Source organism: Phytophthora ramorum (genome assembly GCF_020800215.1).
Source record: "Phytophthora ramorum isolate Pr-102 chromosome Unknown Phyram_PR-102_s0001, whole genome shotgun sequence".
In the NCBI taxonomy this organism is placed as follows: Eukaryota; Oomycota; class Peronosporomycetes; order Peronosporales; family Peronosporaceae; genus Phytophthora; species Phytophthora ramorum.
In genome coordinates, this window is record NW_027150647.1 from 779,022 (window position 1) to 804,152 (window position 25,131).

At 54.1% G+C, this 25,131-nt stretch overlaps 2 protein-coding genes across 2 annotated transcripts; one reads left to right on the forward strand and one right to left on the reverse strand.

Annotated features, from left to right (window-relative positions):
* Positions 1-20,141: 20,141 nt before the first annotated feature.
* KRP23_131 (Ferulic acid decarboxylase 1) lies at positions 20,142-21,838 on the reverse strand (the record flags this gene model as incomplete). Its single annotated transcript, XM_067883237.1, has 2 exons — positions 20,142-20,763; positions 20,823-21,838. 2 exons carry the CDS (start codon positions 21,836-21,838, stop codon positions 20,142-20,144), a joined length of 1,638 nt encoding a protein of 545 aa, XP_067750686.1.
* Positions 21,839-23,850: 2,012 nt separating this feature from the next.
* On the forward strand, positions 23,851-24,432 carry KRP23_132 (Flavin prenyltransferase PAD1, mitochondrial; the record flags this gene model as incomplete). Its single annotated transcript, XM_067883348.1, has 1 exon — positions 23,851-24,432. The coding sequence occupies one exon, from the start codon at positions 23,851-23,853 to the stop codon at positions 24,430-24,432; it is 582 nt and encodes a 193-aa protein (XP_067750687.1).
* Positions 24,433-25,131: the final 699 nt, after the last annotated feature.

A 25,131-nucleotide genomic window follows, 5' to 3' on the forward strand; every position in this document is an offset into this window, starting at 1 on the left:
CCAGGTTTGTACTCAACCTGGAAGTTGTATTCCGCAAAGAATGACAGCCACCGTGCCATTCTTTGTGATATGTGCGGCGACTTAGTCGCCGTACGCAACGATGCGTGGTCGGTGTAGACCACGAATGGTCTACTCCCAAGTAGATACACTCGAAACTTTGCGAGTGCATACTTCATGGCAAGGAGTTCCTTGTCATGTACCGGGTAATTGCGCTCAGCTGGCTTCAGCTGACGCGATTGGTAGTAAACCACACGATCACGACCTTCGTGATCGAGTTGCATCAGTGCGCATCCGATCGCGAAATCGGATGCATCACACACAACGTGGAATGGGCGATCTTGGTCGGCCACCGCCAAGATCGGCGCCTCAGTCAAGCCCAGCTTGACTGCTTCAAAGGCCTGCTGATAATCAGCAGTCCATTCCCATGCAGCCTCTTTCTTTAATAGCTGCGACAGCGGGCGAATCTTGCCCGCGTAGTTGCTCACGTACTTGCACAAGTACGTGGCGAGTCCAAGGAACTGCCGCAGTTCCTTTACATTTGAAGGCGTAGGCCATTCATTGATCACTCTGACCTTTCCTGGGTCAGGGCGTACGCCGTTCTTCCCCACGAGACACCCAAGTACGGGTATCTCGGTTGCCCCGAAGATACACTTCTTCAGGTTCGCGTAGAGCTTGTGCTTTCGCATGAGCTCAAGCAACTTGCGGAGATGCTCTGTATGCATCTCCACATCCGATTTCCCATTCACAGCCCGGCTGTGAATGAACACGTCGTCGAAATAGCTCGGTGCGAAGTCGCGCACCGAGCGCAACAAGTGCGTGACGCACCTGTTGAACGTCGCTGGGGCGTTCTTCAGCCCCTGCGGCATCACGAGCCACTCCCAGAGCATGCCGCTCGGAGTGCTTACCGCCGTGAGAGGGATATCACTCTCACGCATGAGGATCTGATAGAACCCGTCTCTCAGATCCAGAGTACTGAAGATAGTACTCGAGGTCATCGAATCGATGATCACATCTTTTCGAGGTATCGGCGTCTGCGCCGGTACCGTCGCGTGATTCAGCTTGTTGTACGCATGAACGATGCGCCACCCGCCCTGTGGTTTCTTCACACAGAACGTAGGTGCGCTGTGCGGGGACTTCGATTCCCGCACTTGTCCTGCATTGCGACGACTTTCAAAGAAGTCGTCGATTGCCTTGACTTGCTCACGCGGCAGTGGCCACTGTCGCGTGACGCAGTACTTCGTTCCCGGCACGAGATCAATCTCGTGCTGAACACACTTGTCCTGCGGTAACTCCGCAGGAATGTCGTCCGGGAGTACATCCTTGTACTCACGCAAGACCTTGTAAAAGGGGCTCGCCTTGAGCGAGTCCCAGCCTTGCTCGTCGAAGCGTTCCTTCTTCGACTTCGCGCTGAGGACGTCCGCGCCCTCAGAGATGAGCTGATTCAGCTCTTCTGCTTCACACGTCATCCTCTCGACGTCCGAGAGGATGCAGATCTGCTCGATGCGTCCATCGTGCAGGTCGCGAGCGAAACGCTTCCAGCTTGTGACTGGGAGCGACATCAACTCCGACGCTAACGTCGGAGGGTTATCCAGCCTCATCTTCTTGTATTGGAGACCAATACTCGTACGCGTCAAGACACTCAATGTCTCGACGGTCGTCTCCAACTCCTGTGTCTGCCCGGCAGACACTGCTTGTAGCGTCTCGGTCCGTGACCGAGACTTGCGCAGCTTTTCTCGCTTGCGCCGTTCACTTCTCGTGCGGAGCCCGGCTCCGCGAGTTTCTTCTTGTCCAGGCCCGGCCGTGGACAGTTGTTCCTTGTATTCGCCGGCGGGTTTTACCCGCGGGCGCACGCGTTCAAGCCCGGCTTGATCGCGCATCGCTTCGTCGTGCAGCCCGGCTGCACGCGAGCTCGCAAGCATTTCCGGTGCGGGACGTTTGCAACCGTCCGCACTGCTTGCAGCGTCGGCTCCCAGAGCCGACGCGTCTTCTTTACCTCTACGCCTAACGGCGGAGTGTCTTTCGACCAATTGTGTGTCGACATTACCTGTCGACACTACCGCGTCGCTCCGGACGCTTCGAGACCCTCTCGAATCCGATTGAATCAGGCCCTGCTGATTCGGTTCACATCTTCTCCCAACGACTCTCGCGGTCGTTGGCGTTCGCTTGGGGGTGACCGGAGACAGCCGCATTTCGCGCTGTCTCTGGTGGAGGGCCGCATGCATCACGTGGTGCATGTGCTGCGCCGACAGGGCCATCGCCCTCTGTCGCGCTGCTGCTGCTCGCGAAGCGCACGATCGTGCGCTTCGTCCAGTCGATCACCGGATCATGCCGTGCAAGCCACGGCATGCCCAACACCATATCGAACTTATCGTCCAGTTCCAGGACGATAAGCTCGTCGACGAACTCATTCTCTTGATAAGAGAAGCGTACGCGTACGATACGCTTCTCGGTTCTAACAACGACACCCGTTGCTACTCTCACTTCCAATAGACTTCCAGGTGTTTCCACCTCCTCGAAGTCAAGCCTTGGAAGGCTCTGCAGTCGAACAAAGTTGTTCGGCGCTCCACAGTCCACTAGAGCACGAAGAGACTTCTCTCTCTTCGAGCTTACCTTCAGGATGACAAGGTTCGGCTTGTCATCTTGCTTCTTGCACTGAGATTGACTCTCACTGGGGGCAGCGATCTTCATTGCAGCGTGTCCGATGTCGACACGCTCGATCGCATCACCAGCAGGCGCGGGGCGCCCTGCTGGTCCCTTTAGTTTTTTGATTGCCCGTGACGATACCCAGTATCGCCACGACGGCTCCTCGCCGCGTGCACAGGTGCTGTGCACTCGCGGGCATAGTGACCGATGTTTCCGCAGCGGAAACAACGCACATTCGTTGATCCACGACGCTGCTGGGAACCAGCAGCTGTCGCACTCGAGAGGTCCATTGGTTCGGGACCTCCCGACGGCCTTACCACCGGTCGTGGCATCAGCCGTGGGGCGTTCACATGCAGTTTAGCCTGCCGCAGGCTAAACTCTTCTTGCATTGCGAGCGCAATTGCAGCCTCGAGAGTATTTGGATACTCTCGGAAGAGATAGGTCTTCACAGGCCCATCTCTAAGGCCCTTCATGAACGTGACGACCTTTGTCGCCTCGTCAATCGGGTTGGTCACGATGTTCGAGACCAAGTACTGTGCTCTTTGGGCGTAAGCATGCACGTCATGCTTGCCCTGTTGTAGATCGAGGAACTCCGCCCTCGATCGGAACTCGTTTTGTGGGGGCTCAAACGCTAGTTTGAGCTCCTCCTTGAAATCCTCGTACGTGCTAAAGCACGTAGGGTCCGTGAGTCGGCGTCCGTACGCCCAACTCCTCGCTCGTCCGCCAAGACATGACATGGCGAACGCAACCTTCGACAACGGGTCGACGATACGTCGAGCCGCAATGGCAGTGTCGACCTCGACAAGCCAACGGAGGAGAGGCTCCCCCTCTCTTCCAACGTAGCTGCTTACGTGAAGTTTCAATGACTCCACGCGCGGTGTGGCCGATGGCGACACCGAAGCTCGAGCAGCGGTTTCACGCTGTTCCTTCACGATGAAACCCAGAGCAACACCGTGTTGCTCCGTCGGTGATAGCGTTTGCAACATCGTTGCTACCGCCGCTTCCCCAATGACTGTTGACAGTCGTTGGAGGGCCTCCCACTCTGGTTCCGACAGGTGGGGGCAGTCTGCACGCGCAACATGCGTTGCAGACGTGTTTGGGCTACCCACGGACATGTTACTGTCCGAAGGCAGGTTCTCAGCCCCGCGTTCGTATTCCATACGAACGTGTTAGCCGGTCGTTGGACGGACTACAAAGTGCTACCAGGTGTAATGGGTCTGCTTAGACCCACTACTTAAGCTTACACGTGTGCGCACGTGTAGGAGGAAGCGTAGGAGTAATTTACTTAAGTTCAGTATACTTGTATCCGCAAGTATACTTAAACCTAGATAAATGAACCGAACGAAAGCTTTGGTGTAAAATGAGAACTGTATTGATTGTAAATGGGGTTTCCTCCTAAAACTGATATTTCTAATGAGAGGTTCTGCCATTGGATGGCTGGCAGAACCCCTATCTATTGAATGACTCTCATTGGTAGAAAGGTGTTACTTTCTACCAGTCATATGCCTTTTGCTATGAATGTGGACCACCCTGTGGAGTGGTCACCTGAATGTATTCCTTAGTGCATGTTGCACTAAGGTAGGAGGTGAACCGACTGTGTAGGTAGGAGGTGAACCGAATGTGTAGCCCCGCTACATCTCGTGTACTTCCGCGCGGGGTGTGATGCTTGCTGCGATCGCTCCCAGAATCTCGTCCTCCCCTTTCGTGCATTTCCTGATCTCTAGCGTCCATTCTGACAGCAAGGCTGCCCAATTACCTAGTCTCCCCTGGAAACCGGCCGAGTTGACCAACCAAGCCAGCGTCGAATGTCTGGACAGCACCAAGATCGATCTCGTCGTCAACAGGGTGTAATTCACGTCCAGCATCCACAGGAGTGCCAAGACTTCCTTGTCGACAATCCCGTAGTTGATCTCGTTGGGTTTCAGAGTACGACTGGTGAAGGTTACTGGTCAGTACACGCCATCATGCTCTTGTACGAGTGCCGCGGAGATCGCCCACTGGCTCGCACAGACTACGATCACCGGGGTGCGATCTGGGTCGAAATGTTTAAGTATCGGAGTGGACACAATCTTGGCCTTCAGCATCGTGAATGCGATTTTCGCTCGGGCCCAACGGTCAGCATCTTCTGCTCGCGTGACAACTCCCCCAGCTACTTGTTCGCCGGGGATGGACCTGTTCTGCTGAACCATCTCGTGGAAATCCGCTTCGCGCAGCTCGTACAGGACAGCGGCATAGATCGCGAAGTCTTCGATGAAACGACGGTAGTAGTTCAAACATCCAAGGAAGGTTTTCATCGATCGCAGAGTCTGCGGGAAGGGAAGGTTGCCTAACATCTCAAGATCTTTCGGGTGGGCTTCCAAGCCGTCGACGGACACTCGGTGTCCCAAGTAGTCCACTTTTCGTCGGCCCCAGAAACTTTTGACCACACTGATGGACAAATTCCACCGTTCGCAAGCGTCGAGCAATGCTTCAACCTTCTTACACAGCATGTCCCATGTGATCGCAGTCACCAGAATATCATCGATGTACGATCGCCTTCCCAACACTGACGGTCTCGGTTTTGGTTCTGGTTCGCCTGAATCGAACACGTCGATCGGTTCCGACGGATCGTGACCGGCGCGGATTCGGAAGTGTCCATACAGCGCGTTATCAATCAATCGCTAGTAGATCTGTGGCGCATTCTTCAACCCGAAAGGCATACGCGTCCACTCGAACAGACCGAACGGTGTGATGAAAGCAGAGATCCTCCGTGCGCGTTCTGTCATGGAGACTACCCAGAAGCCACTCGCCATATCGAGTGAGCAATACCAGAGCATTTTGTCCAAGTCTTCCAAGAGATCGCTAATCAGCGGCATGGGATACACCATCAGTCCCGTCAAACTATTCACCAGCCTGTAGTCGATACAGAGCCGGATGTCAACGCCGTTCTTCTTGATGATGATTACGATCGGAGAAGCCCACGGTGAAGTCGACGGCGTGATCATCTTCGCCGATAACAGGCTCTTGATCAGATCCGACAGCTTCTCGCGGAACTGTGGAGCGACTTTTCGGACACGTTGTGCAACAGGAGCTGCTCCTCCCACATCGATGTCGCAGACTGCGCCAACGGCGGCTGGTGGTAACGCGTTTCCTTTCCCGATCAGGAGATGTTTCCGCCTCCAAATTATCTGTCGCAGACGATCGATTTCTTCCGGGGTGTTTGACTCAGGATCGCCCACCTGGATATCCTCGATCGTGACTTCATCGGTGGTGGTCACTACTTCCGGTAAGATTGCCATCTGTCTTTCCACATCTTCCGCGAACAGGTCGCCACCTTCGTGGTTACATACTTCTTCGTCATCCAGCGGTTCCGGAGCAACGATCGGAGGCGCTTCGACCCGGCAAAGACTCTTTCCGGTCCGCAGTCATCTCGCTTCGTGTGGCCTGCTCCGTTGGCGGAGATTCTCTCGCGTCCTGATCGCCGGTGCCACCTTCCTGGTCCCTTGGAGACCCCTCAGTTTCTGGTTTCATCTCGGCGGGTCGAGGCACGGTTAGTTGTGCGACGACCGATCTCGAGGTTCCGCGGTCACGACGCAGGATTTTCATCGGTGTGTCGTACTGAGGTCGATCTACCATGGGTCCGGTAGGAGCGAGTTCACGTTCTTCTACCTCCACGCAGTCTGTAGTGGACTGGAAAACCAGATTCTGCCACTCGGCATACCTGCGCGATCCGAGTAACACGAAACCGGGAGTGCGAGGTACGCGTCCTCCTTCGAGCCACATGCCGACGTGGGTGTCGTCTTGCAGTACTAACTTTTGATCGCTGATATTCGTGATCTTCAGATAGCGAGTTTTCCCCAACCCTGTCACCAGACTCGGTACCCATCTATCTCCTCGAGTAACCCACAGCTTCCGGTGGCTCGACAAGATGAAACCCTTCCGAATCTCGATCGACTCTCCGACTTCCAGCTGGCAATGCTCTCCGAGTTTGACCTGCGTGACCTTCTTTCCGTAGAGCTGACGTCGGTCGGCTAGCTGAATACGCACTTCGTCTGGAAGATTTATTGATCCATCAGCCAGATCGAGGCGAATGCCAGCTGGCACCATGAAGTCCATCCCCAGGATCAGGTCTTGGCCGCCTGTGGGCGGACCAACCCACGCGTCGAAGTAGTACACCAGTGATCCAGCGAGCGTGATCTTGATTCTGGTACGTCCATCCGCCATATAGGGATTCTTACCAACTCCTTCACATTCCAACTCTTGACTGTTGTCTATGTAGCACCCAACCTTACGAGCAAAGGCGGCATCCAGAATGGACACCTCGGCGCCGCTGTCAAACAGCAATGTGGCTCTTTCGTTGTTGATCTTCCCCATGGCTTTCGCCTGCCGGAATTTCTTGTCTGGCACATGGTACTTCCAATATCCTCGCGACTCTCCGTGTAGGAGATCATCCAGAGCCATCGTCACTTCTGATCGCGAATACTCGTCGACTTGGTGGAGGCTGAAGATCGCCATGGTACGTTTGTCATGAAGATCACGTGTATTGTCAGTCGGCCGAATCAGCTTACTCACCTCTGACTTCGACTATTTTTCGACATATGCATAGATGCAGAACTGAGAACGCTCGTCTCGTACCGGATTCAAACCCGGCGAGCGTTCTAGTTTAACATCTTCTCGGCCGCTTGCGGGAGCATTCCACCGGGTTATACCATTGACGGATCAAGTTATAGAACTCCTCCATCGGGCATTCTCCGGCTCCGTGGATCTCGCCGCAGGCCTTGCAGATGAAGAGGCAGCGATCGGTCGGGTGGCCCTTCTTGCCACACTTCTCACACGTCAGACGCTTCCAGCAACCAAGATCGGTGTGCTTCGACGATCCACAGTGGGAACATGGCTTCCGCGGGACTTCTCCCTCGAGAGATCCGGCTGGACGATCGAGGCGACGGTCATTGGAGTCTCGACTAGGACGGCGTTGCTCCTGATCCGATCGCGATCGAGTCGGCTGGTCCGGCGTTGCCGCGAAGTACACCCTGCGCAGATCTCCTTCTCCTTCCGATCCGCTGGTTTCCGGTTCGGACTCACTCGAGTTGACCGTTGTACGGACTGTACGAACCGCGCGAGCGTTGGCGAATGGGGTGATCCCAGTTGGCGTCTTCTGCTTGGGTTTGATGGATCTATACACCGTTTTTCCTTGCCTCGCCTTCGCGCGTTGTCGAGATCGTAGTGTTTCTTCGAGAGTGTCTGCATCCGGGATCCTGAGCAGCGCCAGTTGGCTGGCTAGATCGCGATCGTCGAGCGTTTCGATGAAGTGATCGACATGCTCACGGCGGGTCTCGATCGATCCATCCTTGATCGAGAGCTGAGCTCGTAGACCGGCGACATTCAAACGGTGCAGATATTCCAACGGCGATTCGTCCGATCTCTTCCGCGCATGGTAGTACTGTCTCGCGACAGATACACCACGCCCGCAGTATTGAGTTTGGAAGTTCTTGGATAACTCCTTCCAGTTGCCACGCGTCGTTCGACTCAGCTGTCGGTACCAGTTACGTGCGGGTCCAGTGAGCAAATCACCAAACACCAGACACTTCTCGCCGTCTGGAGCTTGATCACGAGTGAAAGCAGACTTCAGTTTGCTGAACCAGCTTCTGGCACGATCTTCGTCGTTGTCCTTCCCTGAAAATTCCTTCAGTTCTGAGATCGCGGAGACTCGGATCCTTGTGGCCGAGAGTGTTCCGCCGCCTGTAGTCCCAGCAGATGCGACTGCGGCACGAGGGGCAGCGTCGACACTCAGGTCATCCGGATCGTATTCGCTCGGGTGCGAATGGTCCCGGCGATTCGACTCCACGGACTCCATGTCAACGTCTTGAGCTCCAGGTGGCTTAGTTTGGTCCACCGGCGGGGTCGAGACTGCTTGCTGTTCCTTCAGGAAACGCTCCATTGCTGCATTGAAGAACGATTACATGCGTTCAGGGGGAGCTTGGGCTGGATCGCTCGTCGCGATCACTGTCGGCTTGGTTTCCGATCTCTCCTTTCGCGACTGTAGCATGGTTGCTCCAGCCGGTCCAAGTGTCATCCGCTGCAGATCGATCGAGCTGTCCGATCCCGCTTCGGATGTGGCTGAGGCATATTGCGACGATCCGGTTTGGCTGCGGGTCGGTGTTGGTCTTTCACGTTGAACCGGGACGACGCTACCGACAACGGGCGTCAGCTTCGCGAACAGGCTCAGCATTGATTCCCTGATGATTGGTAGTTCCAAGTCGAATAGCTCGTTCGCGTCGAAGAAGCCGAGCACGATTCCTGCTTCGTTCAGCATGCGCATCAGCAGTTTCACCGCCTCGAGTTGGCTGGTTACTTCCTTTGGTGCCTTCACTGGACCTTGCAGTTCCCCAATTGGCTTCGGGCGCACGATCTTCATTACGGGATCTTCGTGCAGGAACTTGTAAAGGTCCTTGTAGAAGAAGGCCGACTCCAATTGCTCGTCCGTCCACGTGTTGCGATCCTCCTGGTCTTCGGCTTCAGACTCCGGTGCCTTCAGCTTCTTGCGTGAGGTCTTCGACTTCTTGTTCTTCGAGGTTGCGTGCGGAACTGGAGGAGTGGTTTTGGATGAAGGTCCTTCGGTTTTCACCGTCGGACCTTCGTCCGGCGGATCACGATTCGCATCGCGATCCGCGGGGGTCCCCGAGGGGACCTGGGGAGGGGTTTGAGGCTTTTCTTCTAGGTCCATCGCTGAACCTTCCTCTTTCACATCGTCAGAGCTCCTTCCGGCACTCTGACGATCAGTGGATCCTGGCGCTTTCAGCGCCATCGGCGGCGATCCTTCTTCCGTCGACGACTCGTTCCCTGGTTCCATCTTGATTTTGACGTCTTCTTCTGTGGACTCACGGTGAAATCCCTGTGAATCACCAGAAGATCCGGGCACGCGCACCATTATGGCGAAGCGGGATCACGAAAGTTGCTGTCGTGATCTCCGGCTTACCAGCGGTACGCCCGGACTGCCGACTATCGGAGGGGGTACGCCGTTGATCTGGCGCGATCGGAACCTTGTATTCACCTTGTGTACCCGACGGCGGGGCGGGTTACGCTCTTCCGGTGTTCACTGAAGGCGTCGGTGGTTACCAAGACGGGGTGGGGAGCTGGACTGCTCCTTCCGGGAATCGGGGGGGGGGGGGGGGGGGGGGGGGGTGACGGCCACGCGGGTATTCTTCACGCGGTCGTCGGTGGTCTGCCGATCGGGGTCTGGTGGGGCTCGATCGGCGTGGGGGGTGTCCTTGGGTGTGTTCCTTTACGTGCTTGCCGCCTCCTATGGCGGGGTCTCCTGGGGGGAGTTAAGTGGTTGCGCACCTGGCCAAGCGATCCAGGGGCTCCCGCGTAATTACCGTGCGCGACGAGGTGAGTCCGAAGTCGTCAGGAGGGCCAATATACTTCCCAGCCTGGAATGCACGAACGCCACTTGTGTTGCAAGGGAAAGCTTCTTCTTATCGAATTAGGTAAAAACAAACAGTGATCTCAGCTTCCTATCCTCCCCCCTTACTGGATTCTTTCACCCACCTCCCGAGGTACCTTCCAAAGATCCTTACTCCGGAATGATTGCGGGTGTACCACCAAAGTGGTACGCCCCGATCGACATTTGTGATCGGGATCGGGATCGCAGTTGTGACCACGATCGCATATCGAAATGATCGCACCGTACCGCATACCGGTATGCACCGATGACTGATGGCGCCTCTGTACCCATCGGGTCTCCATACCCCTACCCCTCAGGTCCAATCTAATCCCTCCAAAGTCGGTCTTCATCAACCTCCGATCGTACGTCCGGTCCCGTCCGATCCTAGCCCATCGTTGGTCCATCACGAAATTTCCAACATCCACTTCACCACACACAACCAATGGGGGTTGATCACGTGGGGCCTGCGACGCCGCCATCTGGCCATTCACTCATTGAATCGATGCACTGCAATCCGCCTAGAAACTCCATTCCAGACAGAAACGCGAACGTCACCGGGAATTTTGCGCGAGTACCGGAAACTAGCTTCTTGTTGTTACGCGCAGCCTTCTGCCAGGCCAGTTGCTCTCTACCGAGCTAATCTGAAAACTGCATTGATCTCTTTTATCTGTCTGTGGCTCTGTGTTGTCGTGAGGGACCCGCGGGTCTGGGTTGAGACCGTGGGAGCCGTTGGGTACAGAGGTACCTCGACGGATCACTTCCCCCCCCCAAATGGAAGTTGTAACCACGAACGGATCGGCTGACGTCCTCTGGTCCGAGCCGCAGCAGGTCGAGCAGCTTGCTGCTGCGCAGTGGAAAGCGCTTGAACAAGGCGAGAGCGCAGCGGATCCTCAGGCTGCGCATCGAGAAATGCCTGGAATAGTACTGGGACATCCTGCTGGATCGCCTCTACAGGCTCCCACGAGGCCTTGATGTCGTCAAGGTCAAACCACTTCACTTGAATTTCCCAGCGGTGGGTGTCGGGGCTCAGCCGGCACGCCCGGAGACCTTCAACAAGATGGCCTCCATCGCCATAGATGGCTTGCTCTGTGAGCTCCTCCACTTAACCTCTGGCTGCATCCCGATACAGCTGCAGGCGAGATGCGTGGCGGATCACCACAGCAAACGGGACTACAATATCTTGCACCTCGAAAGTGTAGTCGTTCAGGGCCCTGATGATTCGCTTCGGTCCGCGCCAAATCAACGCGAGTTTATGCCCACTACGATCTGTAGCGGTCGCGACCAGCACGAAGTCTCCTTCGCTGAACTTGGGAAGCCGCACTCCTTGGTGCCGCGCGTGCCGTGCGCGTGCAGCAAGGCGTCGCTTCTCGCTGGCATCGACCAGTTCGGCATGCATCCCATCGAGGGCCGCACGTACTTTTGCCAGGTGCGCCTGAACGGCGGCAGTAACCCACTCCTCCGTCGGAGCATGAGGATGAAGGAGGTGGCGGAGCTGCGCACCACCAGGCAACGCCGTGAACGCCGTCAGAGGCGTGACGCCGTTCAGTCGGTCAGCTGTCATCCCATTCAAAGCCGCCTGCACCACGGGCAACACGGCAGGCCAGTCCCGGACATGCAGCTTGCGCTCACTCAGGAGAGCACGCACACACTTCAATATCTCGCGGTTGACCACTTTGACGGTGCCATTGGCCCACGGCGTGTAAGCCGTCGTGAAGTGGTGCTGCACACCCAGCGCCCGCTGCAAGAGCTCGATGATCTGATTGCGGAAATGAGCGCCTTGGTCAGAGACCCACTGCGGTTCGACACCAAATCGCTTGAACCAATCAATTAAACCTTGGTACGCGTTGTCGGCGGTGGCGTCGGCAAACGAAATCAGCTCCACAAAACCGCTCATGCCGTCCTTTAGAACGAGCACATACTTCATGCCATTGTCCCCCTCAATCATTGTCAGGTAGTCGAAGTGAAGCAGTTCATTTGGTTTCGTAGCCTTCAAAGTCTCCCCGAAGGGACGAGGTATACGGTCCCCGGCAGTCATCATGCAATGCAAGCACCCGTCCACGAAGACGGCGACATCTTTGGTCAGCGTCGGCCAGAAGAACAGCTCCGACAGTGCCTTGGCCGTCGTCTTTGCGCCTCGGTGTCCACCGGCACCCGCGTGTGCAATAATGCAAAGGCGCTGCTGCATTTCGGCACTATCCGCAGGAATGCACACCTGGCCAGGAGGTGTCACCATGAGCTGCAGTCTATCACTCCACTGACCACCTTGCAGGTCGGCACCAGCGTCTTGTGCATGCTGTTGCAGCTCCTTGATCTGTGCCTCCGTTGGCCAGACAAAATCAGGTTCCTCAATGGGCGAAACACGCTCGACCACCGCGAGACGAGCGACTCGCACGCCTGCCCGGTCCGCGGGCTGGTCTTGTCCAGCACCCCAACGACTGAGCAGATATCCCCATACATTTGCCTCTCCAGGTACGTGCTCGATCACGTAGCGGAAGGAGAGTAGCGACAGCGCCCATCGTTGCAGCTTGTCCGCCTGGTATTTCGCCATGGTCCCGTCCGTCGCGTACGGATCGAAGATATACACGAGGTTCCGGTGGTCGGTATACAGTCGAAAACCCTTTGGCCTCAACAATAGTTAGTCAAGTCGGCGTGTTGCTTCAACGATTGCTTACGCTTCTTTCTCGATGGTCGGCCACCGCACCGCTGCACCCACGAACCGCCCACTCAGGAATGCCAACGGGCGATGGTTCTGCTGATCCAATGGCAGTGATACTTCATGGGACTCGAGCTGGGTCACGACGGCCCCCCAGAAATCTTGGCTTGCGTCGGTGTACAGGCACACGTCTGCGGTCGGACTTGGGTGTGCCAAGGGCACCATCCCCAGCAATGCTGTGCGCACGTCCTCGAAACCGGTGATCTCTTGGTCGCCCGAGCCAATGTCTTCGAGGCGCACCTTGGCCAGCTGAGTCTTCTTATGCGAGCCAACACGCTGAGCAGCGTGTCCAAGCGCGTTGTACAAGCACGACGTGATGCGTGTGTACACTGGTATGCTCTGTCGCATCCAGTTGGCAGCACATAGGTATTGTTGCAGATCCCCGGCGGTCTGAGGCAGGTGCATCACCACAAGACCTTGTACGCGTTCCGGACAATGCTTGACTCCGGCCGCCGAAATAATCCGCCCACACCACTTTACCTCCGTGGCGAAGAACTGGCACTTCTTGGCGTGCAGCTTCAAGTCATAGGCTGCACACCGCTCGAGAACCGTGTCCAACACCTCGAGCAAGGCTTACTTGCTCTCGGCGTAGCCCAAGATATCGTCTAGCCACGCCAGTATACAGTTCCCGAGTAGATCCCCAAAGATTTCTTCGACAACCCCTTGGCAATATGCCACCGCATCGGTAGCTCCCATCGGTACCCTGATCGGCGTGTAGATGCCGCGGTGGGTCACGAATGAATAGAGCTCTTGAGAGTCGGGGTGTAGTGGCAGCTGCCAGTACCCTCGAAACCAGTCAAGAACGAAAAACACCTTCGCTCCCTCCAAATCGCCAAGCACCACTTCTAACACCGGCATAGTCCACGGCATGGGATCCGTTCGTTCGTTCACACCTCGAGTATCTATGGTCATGCGTGGGTCAGCCGTCGGGTCGGCGTTCTGCTCCCGTTTCCGCACAATCCTCGGTGCTGACGCCCACCGGCTCCGGTGGTTCTTGAAGACGAACCCATGCTCAAGCAGACTCGCTGTATGTCGATTTAAGAACGCACGATCATTGGGGGAGTAACGGCGAGGCTGAGCTCTCACTGGCTGCGCGTCAGGTTGAGCCGCACCTGCATGGGCGCTACCTTCACTGGGGGGGGTCATTCCCAAACTCCAACCGAAAGCAGTTCACTCGGCAGTGCAAAATGGCGCGCAGTTTCGCACGGCCATCGAGCGTCAGGCCCATCTTCGTGGCCACCTCGACCTTCTTCTCTAAGCACAGCACGATTTCGTCTGAGTCGTCGGACGCATCGTCGGCAATGATGTCATCGTTTCGTAACGTTCAACGTCATCACTAGCTTCAGCAGTCAGTAGTGGGTCTCGGCCCAGTACCTGCAGACGGCAGACACGCTGCAGCGCCGTCGGTGGTGCTTCCTCCCCTGTACACTCTTGCTGGAGCTCACCGACTTCCCACTCTGAGCGGGAGTCCTTCGCCTTCGCCAAGAGCTTATCCGTCGAGTATCCCAAGATTTTCATGACCGGCCGACCGACTGTCAACACCAGCGATGCATTGTCTTCTTCGACGTAACATGCCAGGTTTCTCAGCATTAATGGGCCTGCGGACGTCGTGAGCACTACTTCTTTGAAAGTAACTTGGCGCTTCATCTGAACTTCATGACCGCAAACAGGATTCAAGCGAACCCCGTTTACCATCCTTACGGGCACGTCCTTGCCTGAGCTACGCAGCTCCTCAAGCACACCGCTGGTCACGAGTGACGTATCAGCGCCAGAGCCCAGCAAGAGGGCCGTAACAGCTTGTCCGTCCACCTCAGCAGCCACCGTGCCCCTGTCATCGTCCGCGTCTTCTTGCTGCATGGGGCTCTCTTCGGGTTCCACGACTGCAAACCGTCTAGCGAAAATATCACGGGCAGCTTCACGGCGCTCACGAAGCGCCTGCAGCAATCTCGTGGCTTCGCCGGGCTGGCAACTCGGACAGTCTCGCACTTGATGGTCCATCGATCGACACTTCAAGCATGCACCGCGCGAAGGTCTCCCGGAGGTGTCCTCGTCGCTTGCTCCAGCTGGACGCGCGCCAGTGGATCCCCTAGCCTGCAATGTCCTCGCGACATCACCGCCCGCACGCCCATCATGGCCTCCACGGTTATCATTGGCACCGCTTCGGTCTCCACCGCCACTACCAACACCTTGGCCACGACCACCGCCTTGGCCACGGTCACCACTCGCTCCACGTCCACCCGTATTTCCACGGTTGGAACTTCGCTGTTGCTGGTGGTTCTGCTCCATGCTCCGTGCACTTGCTGGTGCCTGCGCAGCGTGCTCCCAGTTCATGAACTCACGCATGAGCTTGGTCACCCACGAGCAAAACGGTACAACTTCGTTCTTATACCTCTTGTTCTCGTGCAACGTGAGCTTCATCACGATCACGGCCTTGAAACTGGCAGGTGTGAGCGCGTTCGCGAGGTACTTCACGATTCTGCGCTGCTCGTGCTCGAAAGCCACATCCGTGAGATTGAACTTGTCCAGTATCGCCTCCAGATCCGCCTGGAGGTTCATCATCCTACTCTCCGGCTCAGGCCACGTCGTCCTCATCTGAAGCTTCTTAATCGCTTCATTCACGGACGCGTAGTCGATGTGCGAGGGCGTGTTCGCCTGCCTGAAGTACCCGATCTACTGGTCCTCCGAGATCAGGTGTGGCGGCTGGTTGAACTCGTATTGAGCCACCATCCGCTTCGTCCTGGAATCGATGCAGGCGCCCACGGGCATCGCGAACACCCTGCCCCACTGGGTCTGCAGCGCGTTGATGGCGCCCATGTACGTCTCGTACTGGCGCATGAAGGTCCTGCATAGTCCGGCCTTGAAACCTGGGTGGCTGCGGAAGCGCTGGCGCTGCTGCGACGCTCTGACCGCCGGCGTATGGACTAGCTGTAGCCATGGCCTCGTCCGCTTCCTCGGCGGACACTTGCTCGAAGGGGTTCGAAATCTGGAGTCGGAGCCCTGGCGATCTCGGCGTGCGTGACGCAGCGCTCTCCAGCTGCATCGCGGCGACACGCTCCGCCAGCTGGTCCACGTCCGGGTCCTCTAGGGCTTCGGCGCTTCGGACCCCCTGGTTGTCTTCGTGCTCCATGCTGCCACGCGCGTGAGCCCGCGCGGAGTTCCGAAATACGGAACTTAGCTAAAGTTTAACTTTGTTGTTTCGCGCAGCCTTCTGCCAGGCCAGTTGCTCACTACCGAGCTAATCTGAAAACTGCATTGATCTCTCTTATCTGTCTGTGGCTTTGTTTTGTCGTGAGGGACCTGCGGGTCTGGGTTGAGACCGTGGGAGCCGTTGGGTACAGAGGTACCTCGACGGATCACTTCTGAACAGGCATTGTTAATCGAACTGGTTCCTGATCATGCAAAATCGGTCTCTAATGAAAGCCTGTACTAAGTTTCTCAACATTATAAGTCAGTAGCGCTGACGAGAAGACCCACTGCATTGGAGAAACAGACAGCTACAGAAACGGGGTACGATGCCGAGTCGCAACCGGCTCTCGGTTGGTTGGTACAACCAGAGTTTCGTCAATACAGTCGCCGTACCTGGTTTAAACTTAGATTGTTGTGTTCATCTCACATCGGTATAAACGATGCTAGGCGTGGCCCCTGATGGAACATCCGCCAAACGACCGGTTTTGTGGACAAACGCATTAAAAGAAAGCGAGGTCACCCAGCCCAAATAGACCCAGCTCTTAGTTTACAATGACTAATTGTATCTATTATCAATTTTTCCTATTTTGTGAGCGTGTGGGTATCTGATGTCTTGAGTGCGTCATCCAGGTTTTGCTACTGTTAAACGACTTGTTATTTATAATCAAACCAGGGTGAATTTGCGAGCGGCACGGGGGAACCAAAAGCTATGGTATTAGGTATGAATTAGAAACATAATGCTGATCATACCAGAAGTAATTGAAGTACGAATGCTACTCATAGTACTGTTAGCTCCGCACATTCAAAGGCACTAATACCTCATTAGTCACCATGTCCTCGGTTTAATGGCACGATTGCGAGCGCAGATTGCAGGGGTCGATGTGTTGGACATGTCGGTGAGACTCTGTCAGAGGTTTTGCTTCTCTATGTGCTGGACTGTGCATTGATAAGTTCGGCGTCGAAGCACACACCGGTGCCATTCGACGCACAAGCGAGGTGTTCTCTGAACGGATCGAAACAACTTCTTGAAACGACGATCACCAAACGTAGTGTCAACCCATTGGGAACTGTGTTGTGGCTTAAGGCAGCTGCATTGTGTGTTGCAGCATCCACGTAGTGTACATGAGGTGAATACACTGCTACTACGTAGGGTATTTTACTACTGCAGCGTGTCTTAATGATCCCCCTGCACGCCGGGGTTGGTCGACACGGTGCCGATTTGCGCCGAAGTCCGTCTGGCCGTCAGTGGACAACTCAGATCCACTGCGCCGGTGTGTGACTCACTGACACACGACCTACTTTATTTAGTCTCCTGCCAATGCAATCAACTACGGCTAGCTACACCGCCTGTGCACAAATTGCTACCAGCAGCTCGCTTGGCCGCCCGTCCGTCCAATTCGCAGTCCTTTACGACCACTTGCACTCTTCAGCGCCGTTTCCAAAGTGAGCCCTCACAGAGGGGCTCCGTCCAGCCATCATCCGCCCAGCCACTCGACTCCAGGGACCCAGCGGTCTCACTTGCGTGCCGGCTGCTCGCCGGAGGTACTCGCTCAGTTCCCTTGCCGTCACGCCAGCCGCTCATTCGCAAGGATCCGCCGGACCGCCATCCGTCCATCATCCATCCGTCCACCTTCCGTCCATTCCGTTCATTTCGTCCGTCATTGCATGTGCCATCGGGTGCTTCAATAGCAGCCCTGTTACACTACAAAATGGAGGAGAGGAATCATTGTCTACTTACTTTTCCGGTCTTACATCAAATACTTCTTAGGTACAAGCCATTAAGTTAGAACGACGCCAGCTTCGGAGTACTGCATGAAAGGTTCAATGACAACGATATCTATATTCGATTGTAGGTTGCATTGATGCGACAAGTGATGACTCTTGTGCGAGCTGATGAATTACACTAATACGCGCTTCTTCGCAAATGATCGCTAGATCTTTTCCCTGCATTATCGTCTAATGTACTTCTTTGGTATCCTGGACTTTAGTGAACAAGGCAATTTAACCGTCATCACGGATTGCACTCTACTTGTAGTCCACACAGCCATTGATGTTATTGGTCGAAGATAGTTTAATGCCACGGGTGCGGCAACCTCAGATGAAGACAAAAGATACTCGCTTCAACAGTTATACCCCTCTACATCAATGCGGGAAAAACAGAACGATTCTGACAGGTAAACACAAAGTCAAATAGTCCATGATGGGCTATTCTGGAATACCCTACACCACACATACACCTTCTGTAGAAATCGCAGTTCTGCTATAGATTTGAAACTTTTACGTATAGATGTATCATTCCCTGTATCATTCAAACGTATCTACCGTTAGATACCTGCTCTAAGCCGATCTCATGCAATGTATCACTTCAACAGGTGATTTTCACTAAACCACCAGGGCTCGATTCTCATGAAGTGGATCCTCCATTTCCCGATTCACACACTCTGAGCACACTTAGATACACTCTAGTAGACAAGCATTCAAAAATGTATTGATATAATTTTCGTGATCACTTTATGCAGCGATGGTCGTCGACTAGTGGTCACCTAGTCGATTCACCTAGTCGGGGACTAACTCCTAGCAACTGCTCTCTCGTCCATCTTGCTCAGCGACGGCGAATGTGGCTCATGATGCCGTGACGAAGGCGGATCGCGCGAGCACGAGGGCGAGGAGCTGGTACAGGAGCAGCAGGGACCTCGTGATCATTCGACAGCGACAAGGTATCAACTTCTTCAATGCTAGATGGTGGGGTGAGTGGTTCCGCGTACTGCATGATTTGCAGAATTGGCTGCGGGGTAGCGTGTTCGGTGCCGACATCAATCTGAGGTTGATTACGAGGTACGCGCTCAGCCATTCCAGCTTGCTTCACGGTGGAGTACTTGTAAAAAAAGGTGGCAATAGCAAGCTCACGCCAGTTCAGCTGGGCCCAGCAACCCGCCACAGCCACGTTGTTGTCACGATGTTGATGGCAGAACACAAGCATGTTGCCTTCAATGCCTTCCGTATAGCCCCTTGTATTGTGATTCTCCAAGTACTGTGCCGTGCCGCTGCTGGAAGTATTGCCCCCTGTTTTGCGTTACCCAACTACCGTAGCGTCACGCTCCAGCGACATCATAGCTCCCGTACTGCTACTACTCGTCGTGTCTGATGTATTTTTAGGTGATATACTAACAATAGTACTGTGGTACATGTCGACGTGTCGACAGTGGCTATCATGTGTAACAACATACATACATGGAGTGCACTTACTAAGTTCTAAGTGCCATTTAGTGCTCAGTGAATACATGTGTAGTGCTGTCATTTACATACTTCTTATAAGTAAGTTTATGTTGACCACACCAATCTAGGTAAGTACAGTTGTGTTGACCACACCAACATATAATCAGCCGCCTCTGCAGCAATAGAGCCTAGCTCGGAGACGCAGCGAAGACGTACCTCCGAATCGACAGTGTGGATAAAACAATCCAAAAGCACCTCAGTGCAAAACCAGCGACAACACAGCGCGACAGCCCCATCCAAAAACTGGATCAAGAACTACAGCGCTTCTTCGTAGTGCAATCGAGCACACCAGCAAAAGCCGACCTGGAAGCAGTTCGGACATTGACACAAACCCACAAGACTCGACAATTTAACCTACAACAACCAAGCACAAGAACAGACCCGATGCACAGCTACCTATCCAACTTCAAACCACGAGATCAACCAGAAGCAACAACACCCCGACAGAGGCACGACATCAAGTCGCGTTTTTTTATATTATCAAAAGGCTTCTATAGAAAACACATAAACATCAAGTAGAAGGCCACTTAACCTCACCAGGCAGCAATAGAGCCAATTTTAGCCAATGGTTTCGTCATTATTACGGAAGGAGCTCGCTCAAAAACTGACAGACGGACGGTTGAAGATTTTAATATGCTCAGATCACCTTATCTCAATAATTACCACCTGTGCACGGTTCTCATGAAGCGCAGCCGCCATTTCCCGACCCACACGCTCTGACCAAGGTTGGATACAATCTACTGTATTCGTGTTGTTTGATCGTGGAGCACGGACGGGCTGGCGAGCCCGCCATCCGTGTCCAGGTGCGGCCTACGGCAAGGTGGAAGAATATCACAAACAGGCGCAATGAGCTTACGGTTGAGCCCCGGCATGTTACAGCACTTAAACGCCATGACCACTCTACTTGTCCGATGTCTCAAAGCCCATGCTCTTCCACTCGGACAGGACCTTGTTCTTGACATCCTCGGGGTAACTCTCCTTAAAGCTCGCGGCCACCCAGTCCCGGCCCTTCGTGTACTCGATCGGCAAGAGTGCATCACTCACGACCTTGCCACCCTGAACCGGACTGTGGCCTCCGTGGCTGTTGTATGGAATAAGCGGGAAAGCGCGCACGTCTGGGTAGAACGTCTCGTCATCATCCGGACGGCAGCGGGTGGAGAACGCCCACATGACATCGGCTTCGTCGAACACGTCAATATCGTCACCCACGAGCACAAGGCGGTGGATGGTGTATCCAGCCTTTTCGTTGAACACGAGGTCACCGACTTGCTTCCTGAACGTCTCCGAGTCGGTGTCCATCGCCCGCAGCTTTGCCGTGTCCACCTTGAGCACGACCCAAGTCACCTGCGACACCAACGGCGAGTGCGCGTCGATGATCGGAAGCCCATGCTGCTTGCACAGATAACCAATCTCCGCGGCCGCCAGTGGACCGATCATTGTGTGCGTCTCGTCAGTGAGACGCCCGCAGGCAGACACTGGGAGGATCGCGTCATTGCGATGGGTGATGCAGTTCACGCGGTATCTGCAAATCAACATCAGTTCGGATCATCCAATGACAGCAAAAGGAAACGCGTGACTTACTTCGGGCACTGGTGGGAGTCGCCTGGGAAAACGTAACCATGCATCTCACCGAAGGGACCTTCCGGTGCAGTCTCGGTAGCCGACAGCGTACCCTCAAGCACAATCTCCGAGTTGGCAGGCACGAGCAAGTCATTCGTCTCGCACTTGACGACGTCAATGGCGTGGCCGGTCAGAGCGCCAATGTAACTTGACTCCATGAGGCCATCCGGAAGAGGCATGCTGGAAGCCATGATAGCGGCGGGAGGAACGCCGAAGCACAGGGCCCACGGAACATCCTTTCCTTCCTTCTTCCACATCTGATGGATCTGCCAGATGTGCTGCGGTTCAATGACCAGACCCACGAGATGCTTGTTGTCGTAGATCATAGCACGGGCAATGGACCAATTCGTCCACTTTCCGTCGGGTGACTGGACGATGTGCATGCCATACGTCTGAATGTACTTGCCACCGTCGTCCTTGTGAATGAGAGGCACAGGAAGAGCAGTGAGGTCGATCGCATCGCTCACGAGCTTGTTCTCTTTACAGGTGCCTGTCGCGACCACACGAGGCGGAATTGGCTGCGCTTCCTTGGCCGACAACATCTTGTCAAGAATCTGCTTCATGCCGGAGTCAGGAGGCAAGGCAAGGTGCCGCGCGAGGCGACCGTACTTGCCCTTAGACGGCTGCCGGTGCGAATTCGGTCCACCCAGAATGCGAAAGAGTCCGTTCTTGGCTCCCTTGACGTTGTTGAACAGTGGGGCCTTGTCATCCAACTCGTTTGAGCGACGAATGATCGCGCTAACCTCAAGGATCGGGTCCTTTTCCGCGTTGATTTCCGCGATGTCACCATCGACCTTGAGTGCCTCCACGAACGAACGGAAGTTCAAGTGGGGCAAGTTCTGGGCCGGGTCGTAGTCCGGAGAGGCTCCCGAGTGGAGAAAGCTCTGGCCGGCCGGAGAGATGTTATTTCCGACGTTGACCGATGCTCGCGCCGACGAGAGCTGCCCGGCCTTCCGTGACAGGCGAGATGAAAGCATCGTGGCGGCGTACACGTATTGTAACTCAAGGAAATTGACGAATGAAACAATCATGCGCATAGGATTTTCGTCAGGGTCGGGTCCAGTTGAGATCGTTGAAGAGGAAGGAGTCCTTCCTCTTGAACGATCCCAACGGGCCTCCTGGTGGTCCAGTGGTCTAAGTACCACTAAACTACGCACTTGGCGTCCCCCCATGGACTTTTCCAATTCCAAAACTCAATATCCCATTCAAACAAATCAAATTCAAATTCAAACAGTCAGTAGCCAAGTAAGAGCAACTAGGAATAACCAGTTAATCAACTCAATTTCTTTCTGGACCTTCCGATGGGCAGTATCATGGTTGGCCCTAGAGTAAACTGTACAGTATACTTACGCACGATGGGACATTTCACTCCTCCTATTGTTCTTTCTGACGAAATGTCTCTTTTCCGTAAACACACACTGGACGCTACAGTACTTTATGTTTATCTCACCTGATGTGCGTGAATTTGCAACGAAACGAAGCTGCACATTCAGGAAAGGGCGATATATTCCTCACATTGCAAGCGGGCCGCGTCAACTTTTGGGAAAGTTTATGATTTTTCGTGCAATTGATTTCGACAGATGTTGACTTATGCGATCCCAAATTGGGGACATTTGGTCACATGACACGGGACGAGAATACTATACTCAAAGTAAAATAATATCACCCATCAAATGTCGTCAGGCGACATTTGATGGGTGATATAGTACCGTGCTGTATGTACCGAATTCCCTTTGTTTTGGACAATAACTTACGGCACCCATACATACTACCAACATAGACCAGGGATGGATGTCTATCTGAAGTGAACATTTGAGCTCTAAAACGAATTGAGGATTATTTGAAGTGTTCACTCAAGGGCAACAACGAGATGACTATGCATTGCTTTAAAACGCTCTTGCCAACACCATGATGCTCCAAATAGGTAGAAGTTAGCTGCTTTCGCGACTTCAAGAGCTTGGAGACGCAACATCGTCGGTGTCACCGGCACCCTCTCATCACGTAGATCATTTATCCAACGAACTAAATTCATCTCCTCCTCTTTTATAGCCTCACCTTTCTTACGAGACTTTTTCTTTTTGCTGCCACCCCTTTCATCACATGTGTCCTCGATTTTGGCTCGATTTCTCCACCGTGATAAAATGAGTGTTCGACGACTATTGAACTCTAGTTTGTAGAAGGAGGCGTAGCTCGACACGGTGTTAACCTTCACCTTTCGACCGTGACCTCTTGGTAGCCAAGGACGTCCTTTTGGTCTTCGTTGCTGTACGGGAGCCACTCGTTGGCAAAATGATCTGCGGAAAATACAGTTCGAGGTGATTTATGTGATAAGAAAGGATGCACAGAGGTCTTTCCCGTTCGACCGCTGACTGGCTGAATGGGTGGTGTATGTCATAACATATAGAAGTTTATAACAAAGGGAATTCGGTACTTTACAATACAATGTGGTGGTATCGCAGAGTACCGAATAACCTTCCAAAAGTGGCACAACTGCATTCTAATTTTCTCGGAAAATTGTAATGATGATCTCTGCCACATCATTGACAGTACACTGAATTAATGTAATTGAAGTGGCCACCAGTGGTGAGACCTTTAACTTGCACGGGTGGATTGCACAACGATCTGAGAGGTTCTAAATCAGTATATTTAGTATTTCATTCCTGCGCACTGCGGTTGTTCCTTGCACATCCAATAAGTTCCACTGTGCCACTATTGGGAGGTTTCTCTGTACTGTAATAACACAACACTTTGGTACAGTATGCACTGTTTGCAAGTCCCACCTTCAGGTGACTCTGTGGCGGGCGATTCGACACGCCTGCTTCTTCAGATCCTCATTCCTCGTTTGTCGTCAATGGTGGCTCCAAGGAATTTCTCCCATGCCGTGGCGAAGGCTGCGCGCCTTCGCGCTCGGACCTCTCTCGGGCAGACGAAAATCCCGTCGTCGTCAGCGCCGTTCACCACTACGCCAGAGCCTCGACCCGTCCAAACGATGACCCCGCGTAAGACTAGGATTGTCGTCGGTGTTACAGGTGCCACCGGCGCAGTTCTTGCCATTCGCCTGCTCGAGATCCTTCGCAGCCTCGACGTCGAAACTCATCTGATTTTTTCCAAGTGGGCTCTCGCGACGATGAAGTACGAGACCGACATACCTGCGGAGCACGTCAAAAAGCTCGCGACATATACGTACGCACTCAAGGATCTCACCGCCCCGCCTTCGTCGGGCAGCTTTCTTCATGACGGCATGATTATCGTCCCATGCTCCATGAAATCCCTCGCTGCCGTTCGTTCGGGCTATTGCGACGACCTCATCTCACGCTCTGCTGATGTGTGTCTCAAGGAGGGAAGGAAGCTCGTCCTCGTCGTCCGGGAGACTCCTCTGAGTGCGGTGCACCTCGACAACATGTCGGTCGTGCAGAGGGCCGGAGCGACGATTTTCCCTCCAGTGCCAGCGTTTTACACGAGACCGAAGACGATTGAGGATGTCATTGAGCAGAGCGTTGGGAGAATGCTTGACTCGCTGGGGATCCATGTGGATGGATTTGAACGGTGGGAGGGTATGCGCAAGGATTAGCAGGATAGCTGAGCTCGGATCGATGTGTACACGAGAGAAAACTGTCATCAGCCGCATTGCCCTGGCAGGTCGGAGACGGTTGTGTCGTAACTACGCAGTCGAACGTCTGAGATACCTGATTCACACATAGACATTCATGTAGTATTACCGGTTGCATCAACAACACGCTATTCAATGTTGATGTAGATACTTCGCCTTTGCGGACATGAATTTGAGTTGGAAATATATGATCAGTGGTTCCACCACGGCGATATTGCTTTTATGTCTACAGTACGTATGAATCCCCTGGTCGAAATGCGACAGCAGTCAAACGTATGCGCCGAAGATGTACCTGGACATCCCGACCAAAATGCCTTCCGTCAGATGTTAAATGGACGTCCTGTGCCGTAGCTCTCTGAGTGGTGGCCGAAAGGTTAGGGTACTGCAGCGTATCCCGGGTTCTGATTACCAATCTTGAACACACGGTAATGTGGGGGCTTATCCCGCAAGGAACTAGATGCCGAGTGTATTTACTGAACTAACTACACTGCCTACAGTAATTAGTCTAACTAAGACTATTTTATGTGAGCTGTTTTTCGGCTTGTATACCATTACTAGTCTAAGTTAGACTAATTATTGACTAAGACTATTTACGCGTTCAAAAATAGTCTTAACGAAGGGGACTCGAACCCTCGACGCATGCCTTAACAAGGCACGGCC